The sequence below is a fragment of the Pogona vitticeps genome, chromosome 1 (assembly GCF_051106095.1).
Source record: "Pogona vitticeps strain Pit_001003342236 chromosome 1, PviZW2.1, whole genome shotgun sequence".
Classification (NCBI taxonomy): domain Eukaryota; kingdom Metazoa; phylum Chordata; class Lepidosauria; order Squamata; family Agamidae; genus Pogona; species Pogona vitticeps.
The window spans coordinates 159383907-159407619 of NC_135783.1; the positions used below are offsets into that span (position 1 = coordinate 159383907).

The window sequence follows — 23713 nt, forward strand, 5'->3', positions numbered from 1 at the left end:
TAGTTGCAAGCGAATTTTAAGACGCAAAAAGAAATATAAAAAGGGCATAAAAACAAACCACAATGCAGGAACTAAAAATTTCAAGATGAAAACTCTGAAACTAAATTAAGATTGGAGGAACATATATATTCATGCACACTGTAAAAAGGCTGCAGCCATCTTAACAGGTTTGGCTTGCTCCAGCGCCCCCCTACCACCCCCCTTCTGCTCCAGCACCCCCACGCCGCCCCTTTTTGTTCTACCGCCCCCCTGAAAAATTAAATCACCCCCTGGGGGGCATTATCGCCCACGTTAAGAACCACTGGTATATAGAATAGACTCCAAATGTAGCTATTGTGTCTGAAATAAGTGAGCTCAAGTGAATGTCCAAGGAAGCAATATGTGTAAACTGGAGCAACTGCTAGGATCTTCTCTGTATTCTAGTGTTCAGCATGTGCGTATTTGTGTTCTTTGACCTCCCCTAGAAAAACAAATGCTCCTGAGGTATGCAGAGACCAAACCCATTACAGACATTAAAAACACCTTCCTCATCTGTCCTTACCCACTTAGCATGGAGAAAATTCCAACTTGCTTCTCAACCCCTTAATCCACCATAAGCACTTTTTGGCTCAAATCCTGTTGTGCAGTTATGTAAACAGCTTTATTTTTAGAAGCCAATTGCCATAAGTTAAGAAATCTCCATAGACTTTGTCTGTTCCGTACTGAGTCTTGTAACTTGTTGTGCAACAGATAATGCTGATAAAGGTCTTTTAATTTATGGCAATTGGCTTCTAAAAGTAACACTAGGATAGAATGCTATGTTGGCACTGACACCCATTTCTAGCCCTGTCGATAAATTAATTGTCTAGAAGTAATGTTTCATGAAGTATCTAAGAAACTCTTTGGAGAACCAGTATGGTATGAAGAACAGTGGTATGGGTTTTCCAGGAAAACATGAAACAGATTTTGCCCCTCCCTCCCCCAAAATTTTTCTGATAGACACTGATTTGATACACTGGCCATAATCAAGTAAATTTATGTTTACTTGGATTTCAGCCAGATTGTTTTTTTACTGGATTTCAGCCAGATTGTTTTTTTAATTTTAGTTTACTGAATAAAACTATATACTTTCCAATAACCTAGACATATTTCAGCAAAGCACACTAAATGGAGTTTAACTATTATATTTACAGTATATAAATTCAAAGGTTTGTGTGGAAATTGTTTTTCTTAAAATATTTGTCTTCAGATTTTCACATAAACCCTGTTTCCCTGAAAATAAGACCTAACCTGAAAATGAGCCCTAGTATGATTTTTCAGGATGCTCATAATATAAGCCCTACCCCCAAAAACAAGCCCCGATTAAGTGAAACCCTGCCCTCCACCATTGTGCGGCATTGTGCAGCAACCAGAAGACATGACTGTGTTTGAATAAATATAGGTTGCTGTACATGAAAAAAATTTAAACATCCCCTGAAAATAAGCCCTAATGGGTTTTTTGGAGCAAAAATTAATATAAGATCCTGTCTTATTTTCAGGGAAACACAGTACTTCCTTTACACCACGTGTTTAAATTTAAACACACCCAATGAACTGTGCATGGTATGCTGTGGTTGTCCATACCTCTAGTTCCAACCAAGTTTAACTTTCCCTGAAGTCATTAGACAACATCCAGGTTTGCTTTCTGTATGTGATTCATTCCATTTCAGATTGAGACAAATCTGATACAGAACTACTTAAGCCACATTCCCTTTGCTAAATAATCCTCTTTTGTTGAGCGTTTCATACTTCAGATTCTTCAATAACTGTGCTTACTAAAGAATTTTGTGAAGCAGTAATTTTAAAAAAATTATTTAGGAATGAATATTTCACACTCTGCATCACTAGTTACAATCTTACAGCAGAACTTGGGAAATGCATTACCTAGTTCTCCATTCCACATGAAACTCACTGGGTTGCCACCGGCCAGCTAGTTTCTCATAGTCTAGCCCAGTGGTTCTTAACCTTGGGTTACTCAGGTGTTTTTGAACTGCAACTCCCAGAAGCCCCAGCCAGCCACTGATGCCCTGGATTTGCCATGCCACTTACTATATTTGGAACAGTTCTTTGAGATACATTGGCAGAGGTAAACAGAGCTTTTACACCAGAGTCATTGTTATTGTACTGATCTTGGATTCATTTTGTAAAAAGCAATAATAGTTCTGCTGATTTCTTGATGAAGTTGTCTTATTCCGCTTTGTGCTCTGCAGTGGTGGTAATTGGGCTAGTGAACCAATCAAATGTGCCATTGATAGAGAGATTGCTTTAACCAGAACCATGAATTTCCAGGAAGTTCAATCTGTTCTAGCAGGAACTAAGCTCTCAAGCATAATATTGTGTGTGTGTGTGGGGGGGAATAACCTCCTGGAAGGGACTTGCCCTAGGAAGATAAGTTATATACATTTAAATTATTTTTTCAATACTTAAAGAACCCTCTGTTCCCATTGTAGCAGGAAATCGTGCATGCAGAGCGTGTCTTGCTTTATCCAGAATTAGTGTGACAGGCCCATGGAAGGCAACACCTAAGCATATGAGAACATTTTCTCATGCTGTGGTTTTGCACTGTTTCTGTGCCCCATCATGTATTTGTGGTCTTTTTCTCCCAGATTGTGAATTAAGCAACATAAATAATTCACTGAAGAGTAATTAATAGATATTCAAAGATGTAAATGTTCAGGGATATTTGTCAGAAATTAGTATGCTGCTTAAAAGGTCTTGTTTAGGGTGAATTTTATTTTCCTGTTTTTATATTGTTGTTTGGCAAAGTGGGAGGATCTTTCGTTTCTATACATTTTACAGACATCAAACTTGTAAATCCCTCTAAAGGGAAGGATAATTTTGCACTGCTTGGGTCAAAATAATACTTTCACTCCCACCTGCCACTGCTGTCTTTAAAACTTGCCTACACTGGGTGAACTGAGGACATTTCAGCCTGAACTGTAAAAGCTGGATGTTGTTACAAAACCACACAGTGCAAAGCCTTTTGCAGTCACTGGGGTGTTTTGGGGAGGGGGCATTGGAGAGAAGCCAGAGGTAGACATTTGAGAGTATTATTGTGTGAACCGGATAATTAATGCAGTGGGAAGGAAAACCTGGTTTAATGTGTTTTAAAAGTTACTGCTTTTGTTGGCTATTCAAGATAAAACTCTTAATTATACAGTATCCAGTGGTGTATGGTTTACTTCCATAAGCCACACTCCTGCAATCACAAAGGCCTCGTAAAATGAAACGTTAGCTCGTCAACTCTGGTCTGGTGTAATCAAACAGAATTAATTTTAATGGAACTAAACCCAGCAGGGGAACATGCCCTTTACGTCGGTCAATAGCTTTTAAGGTTGCAAAGTATCAGTTGGCAAGATAACTGTTTTCTTAAATGTGTTCAGGTTATCCTGCATCACATACAAACTCATAGCATTTGAATATGCTATTGGGAGAAAGGATTGAGATATGCCTTCACATAACCAACATTTTATAAATATTTGACAAGTTTGCATCTCTTTACATGCAGCAATCATTTTAAAAAAACATTCTACTTTCTGAAAATTGATTTCTGCATTTCCACCACATGCTTTCTTTGCATCTTTCTACACTACCCGGTCTTGCGTTCAGTGAATATAATTCACCCACTAGGTTTTTAATACAACACAGAGCAAGTGGGGAAGGCTGTTGTTTTTCAGGCAGCTGAACACAGATTGTGGTGCAGATGTGTCCCTATGAAAGGGACTTCCTGCCACATCTGGTAGAGAGTATGATCTGTGGACTCATCTGGCTCCTGACTGGTGTGGGGTGTGTGTGTGTGTGCTGCATTGAGTGCATTGACTAGAGGTGGGAGAAGCCAGATCCATTGTGTCTTGTTTGATACAGAAATGTACAGTGGTGCCCCGCTTAACGATTACCCCGCTTGACGACAAATCTGCTTCACCACAATGCTTCAAAGGGCGATTTTCGTTTGATGATGATCGGTTCCTTGCTTTGGGAACTGATTCTTTGCATTACGACGATCTAAAAACAGCTGATCGTTGGGTTTCAAAATGGCCTCCCGCTGTGCAAAATGGCTCCCTGCTGTGTTCAGGACGGATTTTTCGCTGCACAGGCATCGAAAAATGGGCACCCTATGGAGGATCTTCGCTGGACGCTGAGGTATTTCGCCCATTGGAACACATTCAACCGGTTTTCAATGCATTTCAATGGGCTTTTTTATTTCACTTGACGAGGATTTCGCTCTGCTGCGATTTCGCTGGAACGGATTATCTTCGTCAAGCGAGGCACCACTGTATATAATAATTGTCATGTTTGGTTGTGCTTGGGGACATGAATGTACAAATAAGATGGATGCTTACAGTCTAAGGGCAATTCTTCCATTGTGGGCAAGAGAGGTGTGGCTTTACTGCTCCATGGCTTCATCTCTTGCCATTCTGGAGTTAGAAAATTGAGGTCTTTGGAGATATCAGTGACATAGTTTGTTTTCACACTAATGCGACTGATGTAGGTATACAACCAACAACATTCCTGTTATCTGGAACAAGTGGGCAATCTCTTTATGTCTGGATACTCACACATCCATCACTGAACCTTGGAGGTCCACACCCTTCCTACAACCACCTGAAAATGTTTTAGCTACTTTATTTTAAAAAAAAACTTTTAAAAGCCCCTTTGTGCCCGGTAGTGACCTTCTAACCTCCCTTTTCTGGAGGTGGTGGACTCTCAAAACATGGCAGAATTGCTCACCGCTCCCCCAAAGGAACAAGAGGCCTTCTTTTTTTCCCAGCAATTATTTTCCAGAAAGCTGAATACAGAGATGCAGGGGACAAAGATTGAGAAAGGGGTGTTTCTAAAGTTATCTATTTCAGTACAGTGGCATTTTGATGCACATTTCGACTATGTTCTGAAATTAGCCTTTTGATAAAAGAGAGACGCTATTACTCAGATTTGATGACGTGGGTTTTCCAGTTAGTGAATAAGTTCTACATTTATAAAGGAAGAGAAATATTTTAAGGTTCTGTGGTGAATATATACAGAAGTAATGCTTGTCTGTTAGGAAATATACGAGTCTCTGTGTGGAAGGCAAAGGACTTGAAAGGGAAAATATGTTGCAATATTTGAGCAGACGCTACAACCTTTTGGTTTTGCTTCTGAATTGGCACATTTTGTGTGGCTTTTTTCAAAACCTCTCTCAATGAATATACTGTGAAACCTCCCTCTCGTGGGTTGAATCACATTAGGAGGAGATCGCTTTCTAGCTATAGTTTCCAATACGACACAATGTAAGCCCTGTGTCTTAGAAATGATGGCAGTTTTTCCACAAAGACGCTCCTATTCTGTCATTTGGTGCGAACACAAGATTATTTTGTCGAACTTTGCTAAGTCCATGCAGCTATTCAGCTGCCCTCTGGCTGGTGTCCTGAGATATTGAAATACAGCAACTTGCCATCCCAACTGTTCTGTGAAGTTAAAGGTTTAACCCTGTCTCCATTGTGTTCATAAAGTGGATTGGTTATAATAATATAAAAGTTACCTCTAAAAGATTACGCTCCTGGATCATCTCTCTCTCTCTTTGGGGCGGGGAGGGGGAGAGGCGAGAACAATATGGATGTAGTTTGGGAAGAGGATGCTACAGCTCTAGCCTTTGGGGTTTCAATATTAGAACCAAGCTTTCAAATACCGTATTTTTCGCACCATAAGACACACTTTTCCCCCACAAAACAGGGGGATGGAAAGTCTGTGCGTCTTATGGAGCAAAGAAAACAGATTATATTTTCCTATTTTCTTCTCCTAAAAATTGGTGCGTCTTATGGAAAGGTGCGTCTTATGGAGCGAAAAATACGGTATGAAGCTGCTCCAGGCTGGTTTTGGGATAATAAGGAGTGAGTTGCCCAGTCTGTTTGCCAGCAACATTTGTGAATGTAGAGAGGCACTTTGAATTCTAAGGACAAAGGTCAATGTAATACGTCAAATGGTAATTAAAATTAATGCTGGGAAACATGCTTCTGTACAAGCTGCTGCTCTTATTTTAATGGACACCTATATTTATGCTTAATTTCTCCCATATTAAGTTATATGGAAAGGAATCCTACCTACTGAAAATGGGGGAGCATAAGTGCCTTAACCATATTAATTTTTCCTTTTCTTCCTCACCCCCACTGAAGTTGGTGGGCTTGCAGTTTGAGTATTTTTTTTAAGGTATTGCTCCACCACTCTCACTGTATCCAGTGCAAACATAATATTGTCTGACTGCTAGTGATTTTGCTACAGAAGAGTATACATGGACCACTCACTGGTCTTTCCAGCATGTTTCTGCTACACACACACAGCTGAGGAGAGGAGATGCAAACTTGCATAAAATATAAAATAATATAATTTTCTTTGCAGTTTGATTCTCATTAATTGTCAAAGAGACAATCCAGGCTACGCACACCACATAGATGCTAAAGGGAATGAAGTGAGGGCATAGTAACAATAAAGGTTATTTTTAAAAGAAATTCATTCCAATTAGAGTTCCAAGGGGGGAAGTTAGGTATTATGATTTTAAAAGTTCACGCTATGCTTTCTTATGTTCCAGAACTCATTAAAACGGTTGCTTTTTTAGTTATTATTATTTTTTAATCTTGATGTCACAAACCACTAGCTTGTGGTAGAAATCATAGTTGTTGCTTCAACACTTAAAGTATAACATGAGGTACAGAACAAGCCAGTACTTGAATCATGTAATATTTGCCCACCATTTAGAGAAACCACATTCCTGTAACTGAAAAGGAAGAATCATAGTCCAAAAAAGACGTGGATCATCTCTTGTTATATTACAGTGCAAATATAAGGTAGTTATGCCTCCACTTCTGGAGGGGAAGAGTTACAAGTCTTGTCATTTGTAACAAGGTATTTACAAGCTTGCTACTTGTGCACTGCTGATGAATCTGCTGCTTGCTTTCCCCTGCACTTGGCCAAACTGGTAGGCATCACTAACGTTTCTGTATCTTCTTTCTCTTTTTATAGAAAATAATGACAAAAGAGTGCCAAGATTCTTGATCAGAAAAGTGGAATTTGAGATAAAGGAACTAACAAGGCCCATGTTTTCGCCTGATCAAGAAAATCATCCATCAAAAGTACTAGTGAAATATGGGGAATTGATTGTATTGGGGTAAGTGACTTGTGTCAAAATGAGAACCTGTAAGACTACAGTTCATTCTGCAGGCGAAAGTTGTTTTAGTGGCCCTGCCCTTTGCTCTACTATGTGGCTATTTGGAGTGCACTCTTGAACCATAAAGATGATTTCCATTTCAAGGCTTGTTTTTTTCCATCCAGCTTTCAGCAGCAAGAGGATGTTAGTTAAGGCATGCCATTGTGTCATGCTGTTAATGACCTTGGACATAATCCAGCCAGAATGAACTTCTGTAAAGTTCCATTTGTATCAGCAGAAGTTTATCACTGCAATCGATGAAGCTCAACTTTTGGCTCTTTTGAATGCTTAAAATAATTCTGTTCTCAGTAATTTCTGTTGGTTTCTGTATATGTGTGTGTGTGTGCGACAAGGCCTGTGTGAGACAAAGTTTAGGAACATGTGAGTAGGAGCAGTTGTTTCTGTATATAACTTAAAATTCATTTGTTCAGTAAATACTGCAGAAAGGTTTCAAGTAAGGTTTCATATAGTTGAGGATCTGTTCTGATAATAACAATTTATAATCAATGGATTTCCCCCCCAATTCTACCAATGGAAGCAAATGGAAAAATTTTGCTGCAATCTTTAGTTTGTGGAGTCTGACCATGAGTTCTAGTGGTCCAGTTCTTATTTGATTGTTTCACATATGGTCTATAATTAGGCAATGATTTTGAAAACGATGGCAGTGTATGTGTAGCTTCAGAACCATGTACAGTCTTCAGAGGGCACTTTGTAATCTGGTACTTCTTATATTTCCCCGTGTTGGATTTTGTTGTTCCATAGAAATAGGAATGAGTGATGTTTTTAACTTTCCCTTCTCCTGCTACATCTCTTTTCTTGTTGCCTTCGTAGTTCTTCAGGTCTTTCAAGTTGTATGTGGTTTAAAGAGGTATCCTCTTCATATAGCCATGGTGCTCTCAATACGTCACTGTAAGATCTTTAGTTCCCCGGCTTTATGATAATACATCCAAATAACTCCAGAGCTCTCCCTCCCAAAATAACTTATATAATTCTTCTCATACTATTTTGCCACAGGTACAATGGCTCTCTGCCAAATGGAGATAGAGGAAGAAGAAAAAGCCGGTTTGCTTTATTTAAAAGGCCCAAAGCAAATGGGGTGAAACCTAGCACTGTGCATATAGCCTGTACACCTCAGGCAGCCAAGGTAAGTTTGATTTCATGAGCCAAAGGCCTGACCTCATTTCATTAAATACCTGTTAAAAGCAAATTTTAATAATGAATATGGTGAATTATTCCACAAGAAGGCAGGCTATTCTGAAAGCTTAGCCTTGCCTTGTGGAGATACAGTTTTATTTATTTATTTGAAATTATTCTTAGCTGCCCTTAAGAGTATAGCCACCCCAGGACTATTTACAAATCTACTTGTGTCCTGCCTATTATTTGCTGAGCTAAGTGTGGTTTATATGTGCGCAGTTTACTTAACTTTAGGAATGTGCTATTTGGAGTTTTTGGACTCCCAATTCCCAGAATTCTCCAAGAATTTCACAGGCTGAATTCTGGGAGTCTAGACACCTACATTTTGCTCTAACTGGATCAAGGCCTTTTCTCAAAAGTTGCATGGCTGGAATCCATCATAATTTCTGTTGTAAATTTGCAACAAAAGAAACTATTGTAGTGCTTTCTGGGAGTCTTAGTTCTTTCTGGGGAGCCCTATCTAAGGCCAAAAGGAAAGGAAGCAACATAGAAGCTTCCTTTTTAATGTCTATTTACAACAGGAAGTACCCAGACCTAGGCCATGTAGGAAAAGGTTCTGATCCAGTTGAGTGAAATGTGGCTGTGGTCCAGAGCCTATAACTCCCAGAATTTTGCCTTGGGAAATTCTTGGAGAATTATAGGACTTGAAGTCTAAATAATCTGAATACACATTCGTACTTCACATTATCTTTGTAACAGTTCTATCAGGTGTTTGAAAGAGTGGCCAGCCTTTAGACCTACATGACTGGCTGAAAATGGATTTGAACTCCATCCCAAATTGAGTACTCTAAATCAGTGGTTCTTAACCTTTGTTACTCGGATGTTTTTGAACTGCAACTCCCAGAAACCCCAGCCAGCACAGTTGGTGGTGAAGGCTTCTGGGAGTTGCAGTCCAAAACTCCTGAGTAACCCAAGGTTAAGAACCAGTGCTCTAAATGCTACAGAACATTTGCTGTAGAATTCTGAAGAACGCGTATTTGCTTCAGGTGCATTTCTATTTACTAATACTCTTTTAACATTCAGTATAGCTGGTTATGTAATGGGTGCAGTATCGATTAAATCGTGTGACATTTCCCCATATTTGGAGAGCTCACCATTGCTGGGGAATCAGGTCTTGATTAAACTGGTAGTGAGGCTGGGATAAAGCAGTACTTGCAGGTAACCGTAAGTTGGCTTTTGCTCTAGATAAGTTGCATTATTATGACATAAAATATGAGGAGGGTTGTAGCAGAACTTGGAACATTGTATAGTGAAAAGCACAGTGCTGAGGCAAAGGAAGGAAACAAATAAAGCTAACATATAGACTGAAGATTGGAGATTAAGAGGAGAAGCAGGCTGCCAACCATCTAGCTTGGAAAGTGAGAGAAGACCAGTACAGACCTGAAGCAGACAAGCATTGAAAGTGAAAATGGAAGAGAAGAAAAAGTCTGAATGTATCAATTGGGAGAGGATAATGAGGAATAATTAAGATTTTGACATAGGTTGCTGCCTAATTTATGGATGAATCCCTTGTCATGACAGTAGCTGATACCTGAGCAAAGAGATCTGTTTTGATGATAATGTCTGGTCAAGTCATCAAATGAAGAGACCACTTAGGGGAGATTTTACAAATGATTGTTATTTGTGTTCATCATTTGTATAATTGTATAATACATTTTTAATTAAAAAAATTAAGTAACTCATATCAATACAGTAGTCTGTGTTTGCTAATTGATTATAATGTGAGATGAACATCCAGCATTTGTTCTGTCTCACTGCAGTTGCTTGGACTAGTTTTGAGTTACTGCATGGTGGTGGTGGGGGGGGTGAAAAGGTACCTAGACAGCTGGTTTACCACAACTGGAGGTGTGGCTCGTGCCAGTCTTCACTTGTACTATCTGTCTGATTGGTGGTGACAATAAATGCTGCTGGATGGTAAAGAGTTCCATTGCCAATGCATCACACAAATTCAATGTACTGTGGCAAATTCAGTGGCAGAAAGGTATAGTCCAGGTGGATTTATAGCTCTTGTGTCAATAACCCATACCTAAAATGGTAGCCCCCAACTAGAGCAGATCCCAGTGAATCAATTGCTGAATGATTACACCAATTGTATGTAAATTCCAGTGAGTCATTGAGTCTTCCCTAGTTTGACTACCAGTTGGCTTCAGATCAATCTGTTTTGTCTTGTGTGACTGCTATCATATATGGTAGTTGTGCAACTCATACTCAGAAATGATTGTTGCTTATAGGAAGTTCATCTTACAGTATATGCAGTTGCCTAATTAATTTTGAGCTGGTAAAGCATAGGATGAAAATAAATCCATGTTGTTGCTCTCAGCTCATCATATTGAATCGTCCAAGCCACAAGTTTGAGCTCCCAGAAGTATGTCTGATGAGTTAGAGACAACAGGGCAATTGTCTTTCAAGACAAAGGACTAACTTCTTGCCCAGACTGCACAGCCTTGGCTGTCAAATAATGAAGTTAATCTGCTTTGCTAGCTCTTCCCATCCTGCACTGAGTAAATTTCCATTTCCTTTGTTTTCTGGTTGTACCCCATTTTGTCCAAGTGACTTATTAATCACCACAGGACACCAGTGTGAGTTTAAAGAGGGTGGTTAAATACAGCCCCCACTTTATTCCTGATGTTCCTGTGCTAATAGCTGGGAGGAGGCTGTGTCAGCCGTCATTTTGTGGCTCATCCTTTGTGGCACTTAATCATCTTGAGCATCTTAATCATTCAGTGTGTCTCGGCTAACATATGGCTAACAGTAGGCATGACTAATGTGATTGTCTCATAGCAACATGTGTTCTGTTGCGAAGGGCTAAGTGGGACCAGTTGGATCTGTTTGGTTGGCTGGATTAGCTGTGCTGTTTAAAGAGGGGGAGGGAGGGAGGGGGCACCTAGTCACTTCATGGTTGTGAAGTGACACACCTGCACCTAATTAGCATCTGTAAGTTCAAGCTTTCAGTGAGCTCCACAGGAGGCTGGTAACACGAGCTTCTAAGAGTGCGCTTTGTACTGTGCAGGCAGGATTGAAGTATCTTTGCAGCAGCTCCTGTAAAGGCTGAAACGCCTAGCAAGAAAATGAAAGCAATCAGTTGGAGGGCTCTTAGGAGTCTGTTTCCCTGTTCGTGTTTCAGAGTTGCCCATGGCTGAGGGTGGGAGTGGAGGTGGTGGCAGCATTTGCTTAGAGCAGGAGCACTTTAGGGCACTTCATGTCCCCACTTCCACTTGCTTCTTTCCTTAAGTTAGTTTTTACAAAGATGTACAGTGCTCTCGTGTTTTCCCCTTTAGCTTAAAAATGTATGACAATATACCAGAAAGCACAATAATAATAATAATAATAATAATAATAATAATAATAATAATAATAATAATAATAATAATAATAATAATAATAATAATAATAATAATAATAATAATAATAATAATAATAATAATAATACCAAAGAGATCTAAGCTGTAATGAGCTTTCCAGAATCAAGCCTCTACTCAGTTCATAAGTGATGGAATCTAAGACTGCTATCAGTTGAAAATGGGAGGAGGCTTCTGGTGGAAACATCCAAGACCAGACCTTCTGCATCCTTAGCCTTACTTTTTAACCATAGGCATGCAGCAGCTATTCCTGCCACCCAAAGGTGTCCCATCTTGGAGGCTTGCCAAGTATGCTTTTTTTCTCAAGCGGCTTGGTGAAACACTGCACTGATTCCATTTGACTTGGCAGCAAGGAGGTGTGAACACCCTTTGCAGTCTTAATTTCATTTCACACCAGACAGTGCAAAAATGAACTAAGGTCTGCTTAACATGCAGGAGGTGGTGTGCCTGAGGTGACCTTGAAAGGCTACATCCAGTAGTACCTTTAGATCAGTAAACAAACATGTCTGTTTGAAATGTATATCCTTTGACTGGATGGTCTCCTTCAAATACAAAATGCAGAAATGTACACACAAACTCTTCACCCCACCTGTACCTTTCATCTGTTTAAAACAAGGATGGGTAATACAGGGACCACCCCCTGTTTGCCATGGCCATCAATTTTGCAGCTTTCTTGAAGCCCCCAACTGCGTATTTTTAAAAGAAAAGTCAATGTTTGGGACCAGGTTTCGTAACATCATTAAGTCACAAGATTTAGCCCTAATAATGGAGGTTCAGTGAGCCTTTTGCCTGTATAGTAGGTCCCTCAGATCCACAGTGGATCCCTTCCACAATCTACAATGAATGCCTGAAACTGCAGATAATAGCAAACCCTATAGATACATACAAGGAGGCGGGAGAAAAGCTTCAAGGCCCACACCCTTATACGTTATATAAAGAGAGCTGTGGTACACCATGGATAACTGAAACTGTGGATACTGATCCCACAGAAACAGTGGTTGTATTGTACCAAAATCATTATAGGAAAGAGACTGGAAAGTATTTTTGGAATACTTGGAAAATTGGGATTGATAGGATGGTGTTCTGTCGTGATGTTTAGTTCTTGCTAAGCAATTTTAAAGGTTCCTTTAATAATAAAATGACTTTTTTTCCTCCCTCAGGCAATAAGCAACAAGGACCAGCACAGTATATCCTACACTTTATCTCGAGTTCAGACGGTGGTGGTTGAATACACGCATGACAGTAACACAGACATGTTTCAGGTATATATAAAACATGTGTGCATTGGGAAATTGTGCAAGCTAACTGCATGAAGTGCCATCATTTGTGTTTTCTCATGTTAGAAGAATGGTTATAATATCCTAAGTTGCACATGCCTGATGACATTGTCAGTAGCTCTGAGAAAAGTTAAACCAGAAAGGACCTTGTGACCTTTTGGGTTTATGGGCTTATGGAACGGGGAAGACGGCCCTGAAGAAAGCCCAAAGGATTAGGGGTTTGTTCATATCGTTGACATAGATGTCAAGAGTAAACATTTATTGACAGCCATGTAATTTGACCCTTCTGTTCCTTCCTTATATATCATATCCCCCCCCCCCCGCTACACACAGGCACACCCTGACTTCACTCTTCTATAAAGGAGATTTGGACTAAATGATAGCTCAGTGGTTTATCTCTCTGGCTGTGGAGCCAGAGGGTGGTTCAGTTCCCCACTGTGCCTCCTTGACAGGAGTTGGACTCAATGATCTATAGGATTCCTTCCAGCTCTGCAGTTCAAAGGTTATTACATGCTTCAGTAAATACATGGAGTGCTTTTTAAAAATCCTTGCTTTCTAGTAAGTATACACAGTCCTAATCTGAATCATGACTTCACATCCCAGCTGGTTTTTGTTTGTTTGTTTCAAAATCTTGAATTTTATTGAAAAAAATTATTGAGAGAAAAGCTAAGCTTCCTCCATTTATGAAAGCCTGTCTTGATTTGAATTTACTAACTTGATAGTAAAACAAATGGATCTTGAGTAGAATAATATTTAATTTAACAAGCAAATTTTGAAGTTCTGCTCAATTCAGTACTATTGCAATCTCTGCAAGTCAGTGAGAGGCAGTAAACTTGTTGCTGAGGGCTCAAAGTCTGTCTCCAATTTAAAATGTACTAGAGTAGGCATAACAACTTGGATCTTCAAGCTCTCCCAGTTTGTTTCTGGCTTCCAATACGGATTAAACCTTCTGGCTTCGAACCAAACTGTTAGTATGCTACTCGGGACTCCTCATTTGTGTTTCCTTTTACTTGTGCATTGTTGCATACACAGCATACATATAGGATGCTGTCTTAATCACGGATATTCTGACTCCTGCGCCTTCCTCTTCTGTGCCTTTGAAATCTTGCCTTCAGCCTTCCCAGATCTCACTAATTTGTATGTTGATTACATACATTGTCTTAAATTCAACATCCAGAAAAATAGCCATTTTTTCAATGTATAGCAGCAAAAAGGCAAAAGGTACTCTGTTGGTTTAGACTGCCTGTCTTGATGTAACCTGGATCTTCTGAGAGATACCATTAAAAAACAGGAAGTTGAGGAATCTGCAGAATTAACTGTGTTGTGAATAGTTTTTGTAAATTTGCTCCCTTGGAGACAGTGTTTTGGTTTTGAAATAGTCTGAAAAAACATACTATTGACAGCCCACCGGTTTTGCCAGGTGAACAGCTTAAAGAAAATAAGTCATATACAAGTGGCAAAATGGTTTTCCTGATTATTGCTGCCTGCAAAATGCTTACTTTCCCCTGCCAAAAATCTCTGTCCATAGGATGGCTCTGTCAGGAAGGAGAGGTCCAGTCTAACCCAGGGGTGGCTCATGGACTGAGGCAAGATGTGTTTCCCTCGCTCTGAAATTTCTGGGGGAAGTATCCTCTCTGCCTCAGTCACAAGCCCCTTTACCTCAGAAAAAGTACATAGAGAAGTTGCCTCAGGGGGTGGGTTGGGTTGATACATTCTAAACATCCCTGTTTGAAATAGCATATTCTGGTAAAAGTATTACCACATGAGCCATCTTTGTAGTATAGTGTAGTCCTAGGCAAGAGGTGCTCGAACTCCCTCACTAGGAACAGCCACAGGAGTTGTCTGACTAGTACCTGAAGGTTCCTAGAAGACAACTCTGCCAAAGCCAGTCTCTCCCTATCCACACACTGTATTGGAGACGGTGTTGAAACGTTTATCTTTTGTTCTTGAGATATGGGGTCGTTTGGGCAGAATGTGTCATCCTGCAAAGGCTTCAAAGTCGTCAAACAAGCGTAAGAGGCCAATGTAGGGCATCTTGAATAGTTCGGAAGTGAGAGGAGGAGAGGTGGAAAGTGTGCTGGTTCCGACCGCTCTGGTCTGCACAGGTTCCACAGGACAGGGAGGACAAGCCCCCTCCCCCATGGCAGTGGCTGCAGTCTGGAGTGTGGCAGCCGAGAACATAAACAGCCATGCTGTTTGAAAGAACCCAGTGTGGAGAGGGAGGGAGGGGCTCTGTTATGAAACAACTTAGGAGGGCTTGGGGTTTCAATACAAGATGCGTATTTCTTACACCCCTTAATTTTAAAGCAGAAATAGATGTCTTTAAACCCTTAAAGGGGGGGGGTTGATTTGGCTTTGAAAAGAGCATCTGGCTTCATCTGGAAGAGCCTAGCTGGTTTGCAGCCAAGCCCAGTAAGGCGGCCCATTGTTTTCGTCCAGCCAAACAAAGGGATAAAACAGTTGGTGTTTACTCTGAATTAAGTAGTTCACCTTTACTCCAGCTGTATATGAGTCCAAAGAGTGGTTTTGCAGCCTGGTAACTCTAGAACTGCTGGTCTTGTCGCTGAAGGTCATTTTAATTATCAACTCATTTGTGAAAGATACAGTGAACATTTTTCCCCCTCCTCCCATTCCGTGTGTTACAATTGTGGCATGAGAGTAAAACAGCACCAATTTGGCAATTCTGGTGATAAATCTTTAAAATAAAACCTAAAACACAGAAATGTAAGTCATAGTCGGCTAATCTGCTTTTTCTACTGTGTATTGTGCTCAAAGTGGATCACAAAAACAAATAAATACAGTATCAGTGATTAGAGTTCATAGTTTATTGTAACATTATTTGTAATAGGCAAATTCATGTCAAACGTTTCGTGAAATTAAATATGAACAATTTATACCAATAGGTCTATAGTAGTATTATCGGAAGTATGCTGACATTAAGAGATTCAGCACTTAGTTCATTTTAAGAAGTCTTGCAGAAAGATGACACAGAAAAAGAGAGGAAGAGGAGCAGAGCACCATCTGTGACCGTGTACTTAGGTGTCACCATGGAAAACTTGATTGGTTCAGTAGCAATGCTCATGATATTACTTGTGTGGGATTGAATTGCAGTTATGCAGGATTTAAGGAAAGGAACTCTATATATGCTTGGACTTTTAAAGGCATTCTTGTTACTTTATATTCTGATGTAAACAATAAAAAATAATTTATTACGGTCAGTGACAAGAAAGATAAGAATACATTATTTAGCTAAAAATCACATATCATACAGTATTCTGAAGTACTGAGTCCTGCAACTGTGAATTACCATTTGGTGTAAAGTCATGGATTCCTTTAAGGTCTGCACCTCCCATTTCATGGGCTAAGGTTTCTGACTAGCCACTGAAACCCAGCAGGGATCTTTATAGATATTTTGTTGAGCTATTTAATGAGATTAATCCCCACCCACTCAGCAGAGTGAAAGAAAGAAAAGCAAAATGTCTAGCAACTTTGGTTTATGACCTGAGGCAGAAAAGTAATGGAGAAAAGGTTGAAAATTTCCTCAGCAAATTGAATTTGAAATACACACAAAGGTATAACGAGGCAGTGTTCTGAACAGGCAGTCCCAATGAAAGAGCCGTTGTTCAGACAAGATTGGATGCTTGCAAGACTAAGCTTGCAGGGTGGGGTGGGAGATGGAAAATTAAATGTCGGTATGTTCTAGAATGCTTTATTTTGCACCACCTCTGAATCTATGTTTAATTTGTTCTCCAGATTGGGCGATCAACAGAGAGCCCTATAGACTTCGTAGTGACAGATACTGTTCCTGGAAGTCAGAGCAATTCAGAGACTCAGTCTGTTCAGAGCACCATCTCAAGATTTGCCTGCCGGATAATATGTGAACGAAATCCTCCTTTCACAGCAAGAATATACGCTGCTGGCTTTGACTCATCCAAAAACATATTTTTAGGGGTAAGGAGCTGTTTCCCTTTGCTGTTCAGTGCAAGTTTAGCAGACTGGGTTAGATTCCTATAGATGTGCAGATGAATGACTAACAAAGAAATAAAAGCCACCTTCTTGATGTTTCATTGTAGGAGAAGGCAGCCAAGTGGAAGACATCTGATGGGCAAATGGATGGCCTCACTACCAATGGTGTTCTAGTCATGCATCCGCGCAATGGATTCACTGAAGACTCCAAGCCTGGGGTGTGGCGAGAGATATCGGTATGTGGGAATGTGTTCAGCCTCCGCGAAACAAGATCTGCTCAGCAGAGAGGAAAGATGGTAAGTTTGAGATCGGCAAGTTTAGATGTCATGTTGGAGTAAACTGTTCTATTTCTGTGAGACTCTGAGCACCCTGGATTTTAAAAATATTTTCAGCGTGAGGATCTATATTACTAGCAATGTCTGCATTTTGCCCCAACCTTGTTGGATTAAATTATATCCGTTAATATACTAATGCTTTCTATATGAACTGAGAGTGTGAAGTAGAAACGCTTTTTTCTTGTATATTGACAAGACGTCTTCACCTCTTAAGTGCTCCTTCTCCCCTTTTGTATCCTTCCTCATAGCTTTTACATTGTGAAATAAATAAAGCCAAATTTGTTTGCTGCTCTGTACTATCAAGTTGTATTTGATTTACAGCAACTCTTAATAGGATTTTCAAAGTATGTTTTATGTTTAAGGAGTTGCAATTAGACACATGGGTAGCAAATTAGTATTTCTGTCCTTTCCAGGACATACATATCTAGACATTTGCAGAATCCGAACAGACAGGGTTGCTTCAGGAATTTTGGTCTTTGAACCAAAATTCCATATGAAGTAACTTGATTTGCAGCTCCTGGATTAAAACTAAGAATATGTCAGATTTTGCATGTGTCCAAAAGTTGCAAAAAAACAGCTCTGCTCCCAAAAATGTATCAAAGCGTATTTCAGATTGTACAATTTGAGATGAATGCATTCCAGAATGCATATTCAGCATGTTGCTAAATTCATGTTCTTGTACAAGTGAAAATATGGTGGATAAATGCAGAATGAGACGAAACAGGCTTTGTTTAACACATGGTACACAAAAGAGATACCGGCTAGGAATAGAGTTGGTCGTCCATCTCTGAAGGTATTATAGCAAATTTGAGAGACTTCAGATGGGGACATGAGCAGACATTATACCTCATTTGAAAAACTGTTAATTCGAAGTGCACAAAAGTGGCTTCTTTGAAAATGTATGGTTTTAGACATGTAAATAACCTTCAGTTGCTAGTAACTGAACAAAATTATGAAAGAGAATATTAGCGATATCTGAAGTTGATATGAAATGTATTTGTATGGAGACAGTTGAGTGTTGTTTGTTGTTGTTATGTGGCCTCAAGTAAGTAAAAAAACTTACCTTTAGCAACCCTGATAAGGTTTTCAAGGGTAGTGACGAATTTAAGAAGTGGTTTTGCCAGTTCCTGTTACCAGCCTAATTGGCAGGACAGCTCAGTGGTTTAAGTATCTGGCTGCAGAGCCAGAATCTGGGAGTTCCATTCCCCACTGTGCCTCCTGCAAGTAGAGCCAGCCTGTGTAGTCATGGGCTGCAGAGCCCCAAAATGCTCCCAGAAGAAGGGAATTTTTCTGTGCTTTCTCTACCCAGAAAATCCTGGAAAGGGTTGTCATAAATCAAAATTGACTTGATTGCATGCAATTATTTTTGCAGTTCCACTCCACAGTGAGTTTCCATGGCAAAGCCAGGGACTCAAAGTCTCCTGAGTCCTAGCCCATTACACTATCCACTGCACCATACTGGGTACCCAGTAGAGTGTTATAAGGTGTTAATTCTCAAGAGAAATTCTATTTGATTATGTACGGGTGGTAGTATATCCCTATCAAAATGTTTAGAATACCTTTGAGTGCCCTTAAGCTCTGTTGGCACTGATGAAGTGAAGTGGCCTATTTCTCCATATTTGAAGGCAAAATACCAGATTTCGTTCTCTCAAACAGGATTGGATTATGATTGTAATTGCCATCAAGAAAATCACACAACTGTTTCTGTAACAGAAGTTACAATATTGTTGGGCACCATTTCAAATCAGTTATCGAGACTTTATAGAACAATTTCATCCATTGATTGTTATGTCTGTGGATAGTTGATAAAGCATGGCTATCAAGGCACATACCTATGGTGAAGCAGTGGGGAAAATATGGGAGGGTATGCTGATGCATAAAACTATATATTTTAAACTGTTACAGAACAGTTGATCAAATGCTCTCTAATCCTTTCAAGTAAGCTGGAGTCTTCCCATTAATTATTGAAGTAGACAGAAATCAATCCACTTAACTCCTTTAGCTATTTTGAACATGAGTTGATTATGACTTGAGATTTAGTGGCTGCATTACAGAATGTGCCTTTTCTGGTGGGCTGGTTAGTTTGCAGTGAGTCTTCTCTTGGTGGGAGGAGCACTGAGGGAGCTCTTTGGAGGCTTAAATCTCATGGAAACTAGTGACAAGACCGTCTTCCCCTTGCAGACTTTGTGCTGTTTTTCACTGCACCCTGGAGCATATGGGGATGCATGAGGTCTTGCAAAAGACGGGAGGATTTCCCCAACACATGCAGGTGGTTCTGCTAAAAGAAGCAGTTAAATCAATGGAGCACCTCCATTGGATTGTGGCCAGAGTAACTCATTCCATAAAGCTTCCAGACTGGTAGCCACGTTGGTCTGTTGTAGCAAAGTCAAGGTATTATGGCATGGGCTTTTGTGGGCTCCATTTACTTCATCAGATGTTTGATTCTGTAGACAGCATTACAGCTGCTGGCCAGGACATTTTTTTTTAAAGGTGTCCCAGAGTAGGCCTCAATGGTGGGCCTGCTTCAATTCTGAAGCCTCATTAGGTGTGTAAAGATAATTTGTAATAAGTTGGTCCTCTGTGACAAGTTGTTAAAACGGCACAAGTCAGATGGTTTAGGAATCAAGAAGACAGGCAAAGCTATTTTAAAATGACCATGAGCTGTTACACAGTAAGTTACTAATCAAAGTCTGTGATGTCTTTTGTTTGTTCTAGATTAATGGTTCCCAACCTTAGTTTCCCCAGATGTCGTATGGACCACAACTCCCTGAAATCCTAGTCAGCACAGCTAGTATTGAAGCCATTTGGGAGTTTTAGTCCAAGAATATCTGGGGACCCAAGGTTGGGAACCACTGTTCTAGAAGATGCAGTATTTTGTAGACTCTGATCTTTAATTTAATCTGAAGAATGCAGTATTGTGACTCAGAGTATATACAGCTCTTACATGGCATGTAACCTGTGTTCATCTTCCCTTCCAGGTTGAAAATGAGACGAACCAACTTCAGGATGGTTCACTGATTGACCTTTGTGGAGCGACATTGCTGTGGCGTACTGCAGAAGGACTTTCACGCACACCAACAGTGAAGCACCTGGAAGCTCTGAGGCAGGAAATAAATGCAGCCAGGCCTCAGTGTCCTGTGGGTTTTAACACATTAGCCTTTCCAAGTATGAAGAGGAAAGATGTTGTAGATGAAAAGCAACCCTGGGTGTACCTAAACTGTGGCCACGTCCATGGCTACCATAACTGGGGGAACAAAGAAGAGCGAGATGGGAAGGATCGAGAATGCCCCATGTGCCGATCTGTCGGCCCCTATGTGCCTCTCTGGCTTGGATGTGAAGCTGGATTTTATGTGGATGCTGGGCCTCCAACTCATGCCTTCAGCCCATGTGGACACGTGTGCTCTGAAAAGACAACGGCCTATTGGTCCCAGATCCCTCTTCCTCACGGTACCCACACTTTCCATGCAGCCTGTCCATTCTGCGCACATCAGCTTTCTGGTGAGCAGGGCTACATAAGACTTATTTTCCAAGGACCTCTTGACTAACACAAATGTGTACCCAAGGACTGCATTTAAACTCATAAGCTAAAGGATTCTGATTTCAAACAAACTGTTGTCTTAAATCAACCATGTTTCATTCTCTGGGCTTTGACAGTTTTCTTTGAGATGAAGAATACTTTTTGTTATTATTTCAGCGGTTAAATTCCTCTGTAGATAATGGAAGACGTTTGGCTACACAGAAAAAAAAAAGTCCGAGGGTGGATGGGTGGCACAGACTGAAGCTAGTTTGTAACCCATCGTTTTTGGAGATGGACAAAAGAAAATTCTTTGCCTTCTATGTAATGTTTTGAATAACATGCCTTTAATATCTAAACATTGTTTTTTTCTTAAGTATCTAACTGAGGGTAAAAGTGATCAGTTCAAAAGGACATTAGTTTACAGCTTGGATGCAAACATTATGTAAGATAGAACAACATGTATAGTAACTCCTTTTTCTATTTATCTTTATTATGAAATTATCCTAGATGACTTGGATAGAGTAGCATGGTAGTGGTGTGTTGCATCCATTAATTGGATGCGTAGATTAGTTCTTGACCAGGAGGAAAAAAGGGAGGAAGGGGGAAATGGTAGAGGAGTTTTCTTTATTTTGTAAAACTTTAAAACAATATTGAATTAATAGAAGAGTAGAAAGTTTTTAAATACAATGAAAGCAAATTACATGGATGTGCTTTTTCTAAAAAGTGCTTAAACATATGTCAGATAATCCAGATAAACATTTAGTTATTTTTCTTGCTTTCTCTCTTTGTCTGGTAGAACTGTAACAGATGAACTGGTCGCATAACATTTACCTGATACTTGGAATATGCAATTTACCCTCAATGAAGTTCTTTTCTTCCTATGTGTTAAATATTCTGTGTTTTGGTTTGTTTTTGTTTGTTTTTGCATTTGCAACACTGAAGGGTTTATGTTTATTTAAATAAAAAAGAAACAAAGCATACAATGTATGTCTTTTCCTCCCTGCTGACAGAAACTTGAAGTGTTGTCCAGGAAGAAAATGTCATGTTCAGTAAATCTGGTTAGGAACTGATCAGTATAAGCGCACAATAACATAGATCATTGGTTCCCAAGCTTAGGTTCCCAGAGATTCTTAGACTAGCACTCCCAGAAGCCTTCCCCACTTGCCGTACTGGCAAGGGGTTCTGGGAGTTGCAGCACAAGAACGTGTGCGAACCCAGGCTTAGGAAACACTGGCATAGACTGAAGAGGTATGAACACGTGTAAGAGGACATTTTCCTTGTACCATTGCAAAAGCCAATGCAGTTTTTACCCCATACATGTAATGGAAGCTGCTAGAAGTATTAGCCTTCCACTATATTCATGGAGACCAAAACAAAAAACAAAAAAAAAAACTTGCCTTCCTGTGTCACAGGAATCAAGCACATTTCTCAGTTGGTTGGACTTCCAGAATCAACGTTGTTTTATCCACCTGAGGGAAAAATCTGTGCAGGTCATAGCATTACCACAAGAATTGGTTGATGTGGGGTTTTTGGGCTCTTTGGCCATGTTCTGAAGGTTGTTCTTCCTAACCTTTCGCCAGTCTCTGTGGCCGGCATCTTCAAAGGACAGCACTCTGAAGATGCCGGCCACAGAGACTGGCGAAAGGTTAGGAAGAACAACCTTCAGAACACAGCCAAAGAGCCCGAAAAACCCACAACAACCATTAGATCCTGGCCGTGAAAGCCTTCGCAAATACCACAAGAATTGGTCTGAATATATTCATTCATTGTTATTGATTGTATGCTTGTTTATTCAGAAGTATTCTCTCACTGTGTTCAGTGGGGTCATCTCCCAAATAAATGTGCATAGGGTTGACATCTTAGTAATTTCAAATCTATCTGGAGTAATACTGATTATAGAATGGTCGGAATTTGAACACTAATTTAAAAATTAATGTATGTTTGCAATAGACATGTAATGCTGCGTTCTCCCTCCCCACCAAAAAAGGGCCTATATCTCCCATTCAAAATTAATCCTATGCTGGGCAGCCCAACCTTGATTCTGTAAATGTATCTAGAATATAATACTCAGAAGCCTTAGTTAAAATTGCCTAGAGCTCAAGTCGCTTCTTAGAATTTCTGAGAATTATAATCTAAGATCATCAAGGACTTAAGTTAACCTGTATAGCAGTGGTCCCCAGGCTGTGTGCTGTGGCTCCATGGGATGCAGGAAACCAACCCAGGGGTGCCACAGAATCCTCTCCTTCTTCCCCGCTTCCTCCCTCCACCATAGTATACTGCAGCATTTACTTGCCTTGCAGTTTCTCTGGTATCCCTGCATGGTGTAGAGAGGGAACCTTGGCCAGGTCTTTCCATAGAAATGGGTTTTCTGCCCTCCTGTTCGCAAGGAAGCCTTCCTTCAACACGCACGCACACACACACACACACACCTGCAAAAAAAATGCAGCTTCTTTTCCGAAGCTGCTTCCCTAGGAGAAGTCAGGCCGTGAGGGCATTTCCCTTAAGCGATCTGTATATACCGTAGCTTAGTTTCTGGTTCCATCTCGTGGCCAGTCCTAGTAATACACCTTGGGTTACTAATTATGATGATGATGATGCAGTGGGTAAGTGAAAGTGCAGGAACTGATCCTGTGGATATGGCAGTCTTTGTGTACTGAGCAGCCATAGCCAGTAGCCAGTAAGTCAAGGGAGCCACAAGTCGAAATTTGGGAATCACTGCTGTGTAGAGGACAAATCAGCCATACTAGACTGAAAGAATCTGTTGAAGTAAAATCAGCCTCACAGATCTTAGGTGTCATCCCAGGCAGCTATCCAGATCATTGCGGCCAACGTTTACTGCACCAAGATCAATTGAAAAGCACTGACCACAACTC

General features: G+C 40.2%; 1 protein-coding gene across 4 annotated transcripts in view; it reads left to right on the plus strand.

Annotated features, from left to right (window-relative positions):
- The window catches only part of PELI1 (pellino E3 ubiquitin protein ligase 1), a 52835-nt gene extending 31012 nt beyond the window's left edge, over window positions 1-21823 (plus strand). For all 4 annotated transcript variants that reach the window (XM_020803376.3, XM_073003777.2, XM_078377494.1 and 1 more), the window contains exons 2-7: window positions 7009-7153; window positions 8207-8336; window positions 12906-13007; window positions 16776-16973; window positions 17096-17284; window positions 20302-21823. In XM_020803376.3, coding sequence (XP_020659035.1) covers window positions 7083-7153; window positions 8207-8336; window positions 12906-13007; window positions 16776-16973; window positions 17096-17284; window positions 20302-20868 — 1257 coding nt within the window. In that variant the 5' untranslated portion in view covers window positions 7009-7082 and the 3' untranslated portion in view covers window positions 20869-21823. The remainder of the gene's footprint in view (window positions 1-7008; window positions 7154-8206; window positions 8337-12905; window positions 13008-16775; window positions 16974-17095; window positions 17285-20301) is intronic.
- The last annotated feature ends 1890 nt before the right edge of the window (window positions 21824-23713 follow it).